The sequence below is a fragment of the Meleagris gallopavo genome, chromosome 1, assembly GCF_905368555.1.
Source record: "Meleagris gallopavo chromosome 1, MGAL_WU_HG_1.1, whole genome shotgun sequence".
NCBI classification, from domain to species: domain Eukaryota; kingdom Metazoa; phylum Chordata; class Aves; order Galliformes; family Phasianidae; genus Meleagris; species Meleagris gallopavo.
In genome coordinates, this window is record NC_139404.1 from 22,446,473 (window position 1) to 22,459,155 (window position 12,683).

At 41.3% G+C, this 12,683-nt stretch overlaps 2 protein-coding genes across 7 annotated transcripts in view; one reads left to right on the forward strand and one right to left on the reverse strand.

The window, feature by feature from the left end:
- Positions 1–12,683, reverse strand: part of LOC104909471 (uncharacterized) — a 12,989-nt gene continuing 306 nt past the window's right edge. The window contains exons 2-5 of the mRNA XM_085216893.1: positions 9,917–11,825; positions 8,754–9,100; positions 5,506–5,635; positions 1–4,306 (exon numbers count right to left, since the gene is read on the reverse strand). Of these exons, the coding sequence (XP_085073019.1) occupies positions 11,146–11,825 (680 nt within the window). The 3' untranslated portion in view covers positions 1–4,306; positions 5,506–5,635; positions 8,754–9,100; positions 9,917–11,145. The remainder of the gene's footprint in view (positions 4,307–5,505; positions 5,636–8,753; positions 9,101–9,916; positions 11,826–12,683) is intronic.
- The window catches only part of AASS (aminoadipate-semialdehyde synthase), a 27,374-nt gene continuing 26,200 nt past the window's right edge, over positions 11,510–12,683 (forward strand). The window contains exons 1-2 of one of the 6 annotated variants that reach the window (XM_085218667.1): positions 11,515–11,648; positions 11,917–12,113. The gene's annotated coding sequence lies outside the window, so the exon portion shown is untranslated. Of the gene's footprint in view, positions 11,719–11,916; positions 12,114–12,683 lie in introns of all 6 variants that reach the window. The other 5 variants (XM_085218673.1, XM_085218658.1, XM_085218681.1 and 2 more) reach the window with 5 other exon arrangements.

A 12,683-nucleotide genomic window follows, 5' to 3' on the forward strand; every position in this document is an offset into this window, starting at 1 on the left:
GGGACAGAAACAAAATTTATTTTAAAATGCATGATTTATCCATATTCAGGAGCCTACTTTATAACAATATGATAACACAACCTTCATTGATGGAGATACACTCTAAGCAGAAAAGAAAAGTAAGTAGCTCAAATGACTGTGTGGTCATGGTCAAATAGAAGAGACAAAGCCACCGCATCAAATTCACTGTATTCCTTACTAAAAAAAAAAACAAAAACAAAAACAAGAACAACAACAAAAAAAACCCTCCAGATTTTTAAGAAATGTGCTCAGAAAGAAAAACACGCATTTGTCCTGATTATTTCTTTGCAATTCAGCATCTCTTTTGTTAGAGGATTGTTTGAAGTTGGAAAAAAAAAATTTGGTGCCATCAAGTGGAAATACTCTGTATTGCTGAGAAGAGCTGCTAAAATGTCAGTGCAAGGATTTCACTAGATGCAGTAGCAATATATCTAGTTTTATGGGAAATTTTTTTTTCCTAATCACTTATGTAATTTGCTGTTGTTAAGTTGGCAAGAAATCTCACCTGTTGACATATTTTAGGGAGTAACATCCTGCCCTGTTACAGAAGACAAAAATCTTGTGGGTTTTTTGGCAAATTACACAGATGTCTGTCATTATGTAAAGACTATTCCTTTCTGACTCCCCTCCCTAGAATTCACATTCCTTTGCAGTTCTAAATTTTTCACAGCAAACACTTCTAGACAGAGTCACCTCACTCTTGCACATCTCCCTTCAGAAGCTGAAGGAGAACATCTTGGTTTCAGCTCTGTCCTGGGAGCTCCTTGCATTTGGACAGAGCTTGGTGGAGCATGATGTACCTTGGAGATGGTGATGCTCCCTGCTGCCACAGCAGCTCACTTGCTGACTGCCTATCCAATCCCCCAGCTTTGTGTCAGGGAGGAATTGCATGGGATAAACCTCATCCTGCCAGAAAGGACATCATGCACTTTAGAGATGGTCTCTCATGATTTTAAGTCCTGTGACCTTAAAATACACATTTGCTATTCTCTTAAGGTTTCTTTTTCAATATAAACATGCCTTGGTTAACCTAAATATTTCAGGAGTTTGTGTTATTTTTACTGAGTTTTACCACGTTTCAAAAACTGATGTTTAGATATTTATTAGTTTAAAAGCATGTATGTATAAACTGAACTAGATTTATTTTGAAATATTGGTAATAGCTCAAAATAAAAGAAACATTTTCATTTTTGCTGAACTGAAATTCTTCAGTTTGAATGGAAAGATCCAAATTTTTGAATTCCCTTGTTAAGTGCAATATTGAAAAAAAAAAAACCCATCACTTTGATCACTTCTAATTTCTTCTAATTCTAATCCCTGGCAAAGTTCTCTCCTGAAGCTTTATGACATGCAGTCAGATTTATACCAAAATACTGCATAGTACCCTGCTCTGGGAAATAACCAGGAAGCTATGAAAAACTCTAGTGAATAGATGCCATGTTTTTATCCCCTCAGGAATACAGTGAAAGCCTCAAACTTGCAAATGAAGTACCACTGATGCTTTTGTCCCTGTAAGGTACGATTTCTGCCTCCTTGTTGTTGTTAACATTTATTTTTTATTTCTCAGTGATCTTTAAGGATGCTGTAAATTTATAAACCATTCTGCATGAAGCCTAGAAACTAAGTGATAGCTCTGACTCATCATGCTCTGTGTGCATGTGCCTCCTGCCACAGCCCGTGTTGTCTCTCCATGACAGTGGGAAGAGGGATGCTCGGGATGGTTTGTCCTGGTCCTGCTCCAGGACTTTAGACAAAGGTCATTCTCAGGGGGAAGGGGTCATTTGTACACACTTAATGGTTGTAGAAGCTCACTACATTGCAAAGTGGTTAAAAGGATATAACTGTAACTGAGAACTGGACCCCCTGCATATCAAGGCAACAGAATGACTGCAACTGAAATAGTAATTTGCTTATGCTTTTTCAAGTCTTGTAGGAGAGACTAAATGTAACACATAGATGCATATTTTAGGAGAAAGTGCAGACGAGAGATGGCCAAATGCTTCAAGGTTCTCACATGAGATATATTTAACTATGTATTTATCATATGTCTTTGCTTCCAGTGCCCTCCCTCTTGAATCTCTGAGGATTTTGCTGTGAGGAACCTGAGTAGCAGTTTTTTATGCATATGGAAACTAACGTGTAAACTGTAAGACCTCGCACCAGAAAAACAGTGTGCTCTTGCTAAAAGGAAAAGTTTGTTATTTAGTTATTTGGAAATATGATTTGGTTTCTAATATTTGAGAGAGAGAAAATGTTTCTTTAATTACTTTGAGTAACAAGTATTTTCTTTGTTACTGATCAGCAACAAACTGAATTGCATCATCTGCCTTGATTTTGATAGCTTGTTAGAATCTCTTTTAGTAGAAAAAGGATTCTCTTTTAAGTCAGTTAATACATGTTGCTGCTCTCTTCTTGATGTTCCTGACAGCTGGACCCCTCCTTGTATTTTGCTGGATAGTGTGAGAGCCATTAGCAATTGGAACTCTGCATTAATGTTAAAGCAATTCCTTGGTTCAAAGACTTTACTGCTTAAACGAGATTTGTGGCCTAAAGACAACGTTATTTAATTAACAATAATGTTCTGCTTCTCAATGATAAAATTATAAATATATTAATTTTCAAATTAAAAATGTACTCTAGATCAGCCTATTTAAATCATTGTTTAGAACTGGTATTTCTATTGTACGTGTTCTTTCTGCCCAGTAATTGAAATCAAGGTAATGGTTTAGTGGTAGACTATTGTTGCTATGGAACTATTCATTATCTTATGATATGGGATGGGCAGAGCAGAGACAAAAAGATTGGATTTTATAAACATGATATGAAGCTTTTAATCCTTTCACTCTTACTGAACAATTTATGTGGCACAACTAGTTTTCAGTACATTTTTTTATACTCCAAATGTGTGTGTTCTGGATGTATTTTAAATGCTTTCATGAAGACGTAGGGCATGAGTGTGCATCTGCACATGTATGTGCATATATGGATTTAAAATGTGTTTACATATATGTGGTGGCTGTATAATTTCTCACATTGTGCTTTTAGACATACCAGATTTTAATTCTAAATACTGCCTATCACACAGAAAGACAAAGTGCCTTGCTTATATGATATTTAATGGGGTATGTATGGGGTACAAGAGTATTTTTAAAAGCATGAAAGAAGCATTTTGTGTGCCAGGTGCCTAGGTGAATTCTTGGGTAGGTGGAATTGGCTAGGAAGAAAAGGAACCAGATTCTAAAACTGACACAACAAAATATGGAAAAAGGGAAGTCTTTATGGCATTAGATTTTGTAGTCTAGGCCTGGTTGTGGTCCTCATATTCTCTCAGTGGAGAGCTGCTTATGATCTGTGCTGTACTCTTCTAGACAGTGAAGTGAAAGGAATCTCCATAACTACATGCATGGGAAAGCAGAGCAGGCACTGTCCCATTTACAAGATAATTCAATCTTTTAACCCCAATGTATCGTGGTTTACAGCTAATTATCATATAAGAACACTACACGTTTTGGAGAGGAACAAGGGAAAAAGAGATTTCAGTGCAGGCTTTAGATAACAAATTTGGAGGTTGAAAGTTCATGCTGTGTAGAAAAAAAGAGATTAGTATGACTTCTTAATATCAGTGCCTACCTCAGCTTGAAAATACCTCTGGGAAATAAAAGCAAGCTTTAAGGCGGTGCAAGAAGGAAGCAGTACAACAATGGGGATAAGATCTCTTTGGGGAAAACACTGAGGGCCTTTAGGGGATAATGGAGGAGCAATTAGTCAGAAAGCCAGGCCCATTCCAGGAGAAAGTGTGTGATGTGAAATGGAACTTGCATTCCTGCTGCTGTACAGTGGAGACATCAGCCTTGAGACAAAAGAGTTTTAGTGCAAGAAATGACTGCCCAAACTTGCAAGGACGCTGGGAATCTCCTTGGGTAGAGAGAGAACACAAGCAGAAAAGACAAATTATGAAAAATGGTCTGTGTAGATACGAAAAAAAAAAATAAATAAATAAAAAAGAAACTTAAAAATCTGAAAAAAGATTAAAATGATTATTGTGCTGTATTGAAATGAATGAATCACCAAATCACAACAAAGATCAAAGCTTGTTGGTGAGAAAGTGTAAATGGGACTCACTAGCCAGGGGTGTCAGAGGAGGAAGATATGGGAAGCAATTGTAATAGTAACCTCGTGGAACATGGTAGCTGGTCTTACCTCTGAGTTTTCTCTAAACACAATCCCATTCTGGAGAAAAGGATCTTGCAAGAGTTAGAAAAATCTGCTAATCCAGTGAATGAGGCTGAAAGATGGGGACAAACCACAAAAAAATGAGAATTGAGAGACCAAAGTACAAAACATAAATGAAAGAACAAAACAAAAAATACTTTCCTAATTGTGTGATGAGGGAAGAATGGAGAGAGTACCCTAGTTAATCTGGTGATACTTGGTGGCCCTTCATGCCACTAATCTGAGTATGTATGTGATTCTTGACCACGCCAAGAGTGGTCAAGCCAAATTCCATTATGCTGTTCTCTCACTTCCCCTTCCTCAAAAGTACAGGGGAGGAAATGTGATGAAAAAAAAGGGTCATGGGTTGAGATAAGGAACAGTTTAAGTAAAGAAAAAGAGAACTCCCCTCCTTTGCTAGGTTAAACTGCAACACTGTTGCTGACTTGCAGAAGAAGACAGACCAGGTAGGATGGATTCACCAAATTTAAATTTGAGCAATTTAGAATTTACTCATTTTATTGCTTTTTCTTTCTGTCACTACCCTCTTACGGATGAGGCTAAGAAACCCACTTTCAAATGAAAGTAGATGTGGTTTCTAATAAACTTTGGCTTTGTTAAGTTATTCATATTTTTTTTTGCATGTAGAGCTTATGCTCAGTATTGTGAGGGACTGATGCTTACAAGGAAAGGGGAGAAATCTGTGAAACAAAAACAGTGCTGTTATCAAAAATATTTTTTTGAACAGTTAACATCATAAAAGTTGAAAGCATTTATATTTGAACAAAATTTTATTGCACATTTAATTTCTTCCTGCTTGTAGCAAATGATTGGGTGCAGTATAAATTCTGTGAGTGCGGAGATTTGTCCTCTGTAGTTTTAGCATGAAGGTGATTCCAGTAACTGCATTATGATCCTGATTTGCCCATGACAGAGGGACTAAAACTCCCTGCACTTCCTTTAATCCTTTGGCTCTTCTCATAAACAGGAGGGAGAGGTATGAATAAGGATGATATTTCATCATTTTTAGGTCTATCAGATCTTTGTAGTAGATTTATTCTGCTGGACTATACAGACCTCAGAGGAAACAAAGACAGCAAAGAAGAAATTCCCAAGACAAATCTGTCACTCCTTAAAGAAGCACTAATAATAGAACTATTTGCTGTGAAATTGCAATTACCATGCTTACATTCCACATAGCAGGTCTGTTTTCTCACTCCTCCTTTGCAATGCTAGAGCTGAGGATCAAAATGACATAAACTTGATATTTACCTCTTCTGCAGTTAGGGTCAGGTAGCAGATGCTAGAGATGACATTTTGACCAGAAGAAGAGAATCGTCATCAGAGGTTTGGCCTCCCTGCTGGAGATGTGAGCATCTGCCAGCACAGAAGTTAGTAAAACCTGAGAAAACATGTTTAATTAGATATGAATCTTTGTAACCAATCTATGCTTGCTACTGACCTTTGCAAGGATAAACCACATGTTACATTTAGAGAATCAATTTTCACTTTAAACAGCCATAGACAACCATAAACAAATTTTGTTGGTAGGCCAAAATGTGATTCTCATGTTACAGGAAAGCTGCACATCCAGAAGTGAGGGGAGGTGTGAAAGGAGTGCCCTCTTCCCTGTAGGACCTGAAGGTACTCTTAATTACACGTAATGGATAATATGTTTTTTGAATTTAAAGTGCTTTTGGTCTCGAAGAAGAATTTTGATCAAAATACAGGAAAATCTGGTGGTAACTGGATCCTGAACTCTGCTTTCAGATAGCACACAGCCTAGCTACAGTAAACTTCATTGTTTATATATGACACAAACTTACATTTTGGTGCACTCTTGTGACAAAATATCATCAGTGAGACCTATTTATTATACACGGCCATATTTATAAAGTGATTTGCATGTTTAGCTTATATAGCTGAGGTCACTGTTAGCTTCACTAAGCACAGATTGTCAACTGGAATAGTATTATTTACATGTGTAAATAGGCAAACATCTACACCCTGGTACTTGTCTTTCAGGACTCAGGAAAAAAGGGGAACATGATAACTCATGTTATGCCTCTTCATCCTTTATGTCCTTTTAGGTTTTTTTTTTTTTTTAGTGCACTGCAGAACTTAGGAATGCAAAAAACTCACTAGATCATGTCCTGACTTTTACCCTTAGCTTCTTGTGATGTGAGAATTTCCTATCTAACCATAGCCAGGTTACAGCTGAGCCACTGCACATAACCTAAAACTAGATTTAAAGATTAATTTCTGTGTTTCAGTTTGCACACAAACTGAGGCAAAGTAGATGCTCCTTCAAACAAATGTTTCAACTAATCTTTTCCAAGCACTGCCTTATTGTGACATCCAGAAATTACCGGATATTTGAAAGCAGACTGTCCCTTGGGTGTACTGTCACCATGATTGCATGCAGGAACGTGTTGGAGAGTTAGATTAGGGATAGTTGGGTGTTATTTTGGGGTACAATTTCAGTTCCACCCTTTGCTTCAGGACTTGCTCCAACAGGTACTTAATAGTGAAGCCTGGGATAATAAGGCAACAGTCTAAGATGAATTCTCATCTTCTTATCAGCAGTAGTGGCTTATGCAGATATCTTCTTTGCTTCCCACCTCTGTCCCTGCACACACCCTCAGTTGTTTAGGGTGCTCCCTGCTGCAAATATGAAAAGTAACCTCATTAAGAAACTAGACTCCTTTTTCTCTTTTCTATTTGTTGTTGTTTTTTTTCCCTAGCCAGTTCAGTTCTATTTTACCACATGGCTACAGAGTTGGCTGCACCAGCCTAGAACCTGTCAGTATATGTTACATACTTCTCACCATTTTCACAGGTTTGCTGAAAGCATTTTTGAATCATATCTGATTTAAAAGATCCAGAAAAAATTAAGGCTCGAAAAAAAAAAAAAGGTCAACAAGTCCTGAACTTCTGTTTTGACGTTGATCTGAATGTGAATCAGAAGCCAAAACATAATTTTTGCATCAGTTTTCCCGGTTTTGAGAAGGGAACAATACACATTCTCATGCTGCCAAACTGATAAAGACAGTGTTACAAAAACAGAAAGTGCTAAATAAATAGGAAAGGGTATTGTTTTTCGTTGCAGCTTTTTTTTCTGTAGGTCAGCACTTTCCGACAGAGGCCAACTGCTCCTGGAAGAGATAAGACTGGTACAGCCATTATTTGCTACGGGAGCTTCAGAAGCAAGGTTGTGCTTTTAACGCAGCTACGGCATAATGGCCCTAATGGCCTCTTTATGCACTAAACTCCGATTGTTTCAAAAGAAGGGCCCAGATTTTGCATTTATTCACACTACGGATCCATACTTAGTGGAGGATTGTTATTGACTTGGAAGTCCTGCTAATGTGAGCGTTGCTAAGTCTAATTAACAGACTCAATGAAAATTCTTGCGGAAGTATATTTCTGACAGAATTGTTTTAGCTGAGTGGCTGCAGTTTCTGGCAGCAAACCAAATACCTGCCTTCTAGCATCCAGTTTGCTAATCTGATATTGCAGGCTGTCATTTTTTTATGTTAGGTTTATTTGCCCGTCAATCTAAAAAGATTTATGAGAGGTCTTAGGAATCAAGAGAATGACTTAAAAGGGCATCTCTACTTGAAGCAGCAGTCTGAGTATACATTGCACATGCAAAAGTATTAGCTTTTATGGTGAATATGGACACATGTGACATTACTGTGAATTCTAGTGGCTACAGATGCGACCAGTTATGACCTCAGGAGTTACTAAAAGTAGAAGGTCTTTCTTCAGGGGTGCTGTAAGCCTTGAGAGATGGCAATTTCCCCTCTGAGGCAATAGGAATTTAAATATATTCTCTATGTGATTGTAAAGAACACAACACCCTGTGCTGTTCAGTGATGTCTAGCACTTTGCTGTGAGGTCAGTATTCACAGTGGCAGTCAACAGCCACTGCAGGTAGTGGCTTTTGAAGAAAAGGTCATGTTTTTCAATAGCCTCATTCTGACTGAAAGCCTGAAAGCTTCTTGGAACTTCTATATCTTTGCAGTATAAAATCAGAATTAAATGGGAAACAGAGTTTGACAGATAGATACACAGTCTGCAAAAATCTCTTCAGGATGCCAATTCCTGTTTATTTGAGACCCAGGCAGAAATTCTAGCCCAGCAGAAGTTGGTTTGAGTTTTTCATTGACTTCAATGGATTCAAGATTTATCCATGACACTCTAAGAATAAAATCTCTGAAGTCCACCTCTCTATAGGTGCTCTGGGAGTTCATTGTTACCGTAATGGAAGTCAGCACTCCCCCCACAGTGCTGAGAAAAAAGCGTTCCAGCTGGGTAAGAGTCAGACCTGATAATTAGGGATTGTCAGACAGATGGAGTTGCGGTCAAAACGAAACAGGAGGTATTTATTACAGAAAGCAGCCCCTGTTACACACTGACTTGTTTCATAAAGCCTGAATTCCAGATTTGTTTCGTTCTTTTTAAGCAATTCTGCCTTCCCTGTTGAGAACACCATACAGCGGTGGGATTCATCTCACCTATCTTTACAGCATCATAGTGTCAGTCCATGCTGGTCACCTGGGTTGCCTTTTCCTTTATGGAGCACATTAGGCACTTCTGAAGTACAGTTCACCTGGCAAATTTCAGATAAGGGAAGAGGCTAAATGCCTGCTTAAAAGTCTGGTGGCAATAAAATATCCATTCAGAGTGATAGGAAATCCGTAGCAGAATTCATCTCTCCCGAAGGCATTTTGGCAGAAGATCTCATTCAAGTCCTTACTTGTGCTACAGTCCAAGTCACCCAGATGATCAGAGAGATGGCTGGGTCTTTGTCTTATTGACTATGTTGTCCCAGCCTGGAACTTTGTTTCCTTAGAACACAGATCTGAAAAGAATCAGAAAACCAAAGTGTAGGAAACCCAATAATTTCAAATTTTAAAAAGAGTGCTTTGACCCCAAATGAAGAGGTTTACAAAGATTTTTAGCTAAAAATAAACTCTTTTTTATGCATATGAAGGAATCTAAAAAAAAAAGTCAGACAAATATTTTGAAAATTAAATGCTTTAGTATTAAAAAGAATGGTTTTAGTCACTTTCTTAAAAATGTTTTTTGTTTCTATTGTTTTTTTGTTTCTATTGTTCCTGCTGACCTCAAAGGAGCTTCAGAGCTGCTAATATCCAAGCCACATTCTCAAATTAGCAATCAACCTTTCTTATCTGGAGCCAATCCAGTGGGTATCTTGAGATCATATAATAGTTTATCCATAAAGGACAGTGAAGACTTGTAATACGAGTTTCATTACCATTACTCTCAGTATTGACTCAGATACCTAAGTAGCTACTTTCACAAATGCAAAATCCTGAAAGAGGCCCACCCTATAACCCTCAATTTTCTAGTGCCTGCACTACAGGTGTGTTCTTCAAAGTCAGTATTTTGAATACAGAGTACTTCAGATTAACTGTTGGCTCCCCAGAAGAGTTCTCTATGAGTGTGGCTGTTGGCCAGACAAAAATATGGGGAACAAGTGGACTAATTGTGTGTCATTTCCTTTGGAAAGGCATACCCGGCCTAGCAAGAGGCTGTGTATTCCCAGAGTTCCTACCTGACAGCTTTTAGTGAAAGCTCTCCTTATGGACTTGTTAGGTCCTGGTATAGTCTGGCTAAGTGGCCAGGATGGCTCCTGCTTGGTTTTTGTACATACCTTTCTTCATGCATTTCCACGCAGCACAAGGTTGAGCTCCCAGCTCAAGCCTGGGGAACTCCAGTGCAAGACAGAGCATGCTGTGGATTTAATCTTTCTGTGAGCTGAGATTCCTATCTGTGAAACTTAGAAGAGAAATGAGAAATAATTAGACACTCAACCCATAAAAACTACTGTAGAAAGCCTCTAACATTTTACTCAAAGACAGACTCTCCAAAAAATTTGAAAGCTTAGGAAGTAATAACAAAACCTCTTCAAGTAGAAAAAAGCTCACTGTGTTTCACTGTTTCTTGGGCTCAAAGAGAAAATGAGACTCTTCTTTTACTGACAAACCTATCCCAAATCCATTTGCATTCTCAATATTCATATGAAACTGAGGAACATGTTTTAATAGCATCATGTTAGGAGCTGGTTTTGGAACCTTGATTTCTCACCAAACTGATCTTTGTAGATGAGAAGGACAGATTCCTCCACTGACCCCCAAAAATGTGAGGCAATTTGCATTCCATGGCACACTTACAAACTGTATCTTGTAAACCTGTTTTCCAATCTTGAAAGTCACTTACTGTTGGTTTTATTATAGCGTTTTCAGTTTCCATTTGGTTGGCATACAAAGAACAGTTACTGCCTTTATCATGGCAGGAGGGTTCCCCAGTACACTGCCTTTCCAGCCCTTCTAGCCAGCTCTCATCTGCCACTTCTTCACACTGAGGGACCCAGCCCCTGCCCACTGCGATAGGTGTTGTCCCACAGACAGCAGGATACACAGGAGCTTCTGCTGGCCTCATAGCTCAGAGAGATGGACTAAATAAAGGTCCAGGAGTTAGCAGGAGGAGGTCATGTTGTTCTCCAGCAACAAAAAGGGAAGAAGATCCTGCATGAAGATGAGGGACATGATAGAAGGTTCTGTACCTTGAAGTCAGGGACGGGGAAGAGTAAGAGGGCAGTGAGAAAGACTTTGTGCTCACACACTATAACCCACTAATTCTGTTCATTCTGGTGATGCCCGTGACAATCTTCAGCTCTCAAAATCTCTGCTGATCCTTTGCAGGTCCCATTCCCTCACGTTCACGGCCCAGTCTGTGAAAGTCGTTATCTCCTTTCATCCTCCTCTGCTGCACTGGCTTTTGATTTAGCAGTGAAATGCCATGAGAGGAGGGGGCAGTCGCTGACTTTCCCCAGGGGACGTAGGGGGTCTTCCACGTTTTGTTCGGCTTTCGGCACCGGCCTCAAACCTGCGAGCGCAGACCGACGGCAGCAGCCGCCCCTGTGCCCGGAGAGCCGCCCAGCTGCGGTCCGCAGCCCTGCCGTCGCTCAGCGGAAGGCTCCTCCTGCCCGGCCTGGGCTCTGCTTTTGCTTTCGCTCCCCGTAGGCCGCAACGCTCCCGACCCGCAGCCGCGACCTTCACCGCACGGCTGAGGTCCCGCCGCAAACACAAAACCGCACGGCGCGGGAACTTCGATCGTTCCGGAGGAGCGACGCGACCCATCGCGACTCACGGCAGCCACGACTCCCGCAGACCGGGCCGGGCCGCGCAGCTCCCCCCCTCCGCGCCTTCCAGGAACCGGGGGGCGTCGGGGAGGCGTTGCCGGCGGGCGCCGTGACGCCGAGCCGCGGGCGCTGCCGGTTGGCGGCCGGCGGAGGGTGTAGCCGGACGGCGGCCGGCGGTTGGTTGCCGCACGGGCGTCGGCAGGAGGGAGCCGAGCCGAGCCGGGCCGCCCGCGGCTCCGAGGTAGGTCCGCGGCGTGAGCGCGGCCCGCTGCCCGTCCGTCGTCCCGCGTGGCTCCTCGGCACAGCGGCAGGTGCGCGGCGCGTCGTGTTGGCGGGCTGCGGGAGGAAGCGCCTGCGGCGGTGTCCCCACCCGGCTGGGAAGGCGGGCCGTCATCGCGCGCCTGGCTGCTGCGTGTCGCTTTTTATTTCTTCCTCTGATTTTCTGTTCGTTTTTTATCGTTCTTTTTCTTTTCCGCTTTGCTCTCCGTGCTGCTTTAATCTGGATGCAGCCCGAATTCGCGTTGAGGGCACGCCGCACCGTTGACCCTCGTTGCCGCCCCGCAGCGCTGTGCCGAGCGGTTCCCTCGGCAGCGCCTGCTTCCTGCCCCGCTCCCCCTTGCTTCTGCTCAGCCAGAGTGGAGCTTCCAGAGGCTCAGGGACAGAGATTGTACAGGGTTGGGGCAGGAGGACAAACGGGATTTTCCAAGTGAGTGAGATAACAGAGCTTTGTGTATTTATTTCCATCACTTAAAACTGCTTTGGAAGTGAAATTCGCATCTTTAAAGCCAGTCTTTGAGATCCTTGTCTTTCAATCACGTAAACACCTGAATCTCTGGCTGCCCGGTGCTGGCATGCAGAACACTTGCCGTTCATGGCAGAGCTAAATGGCAGCATATGGAATGAAAAAGAGTGGAAATAAAAGGATAATAATCTGCCATGGATCTCTCATAATGAAGTTTTTCCACTTTGCATACACTTTTGTCAGGAAGAAAGCCTGCCGCTCCCACCCGCATGTACACTGCCGAGCAAATGGTTACTGCCACTTCCTTATCTTCGTTATCTTCCAGCTTGTGCCAGAAATAGCTGAGTAAACATAATGAACATTGCTCGTACATACTGGGCTTTCTCTTCCAACCACCTGGTCACCTACTGCATTCTGCTTTCTTTCCGTGTTGCTTACTGTTGTTGCTGCAAGCTTTGACAAGCAGGTGGTGTTTGCACATTTATGCTGGCAGATCTATTGATGTTTTTAAGTTTCCGGCATTTTTTTATGAGC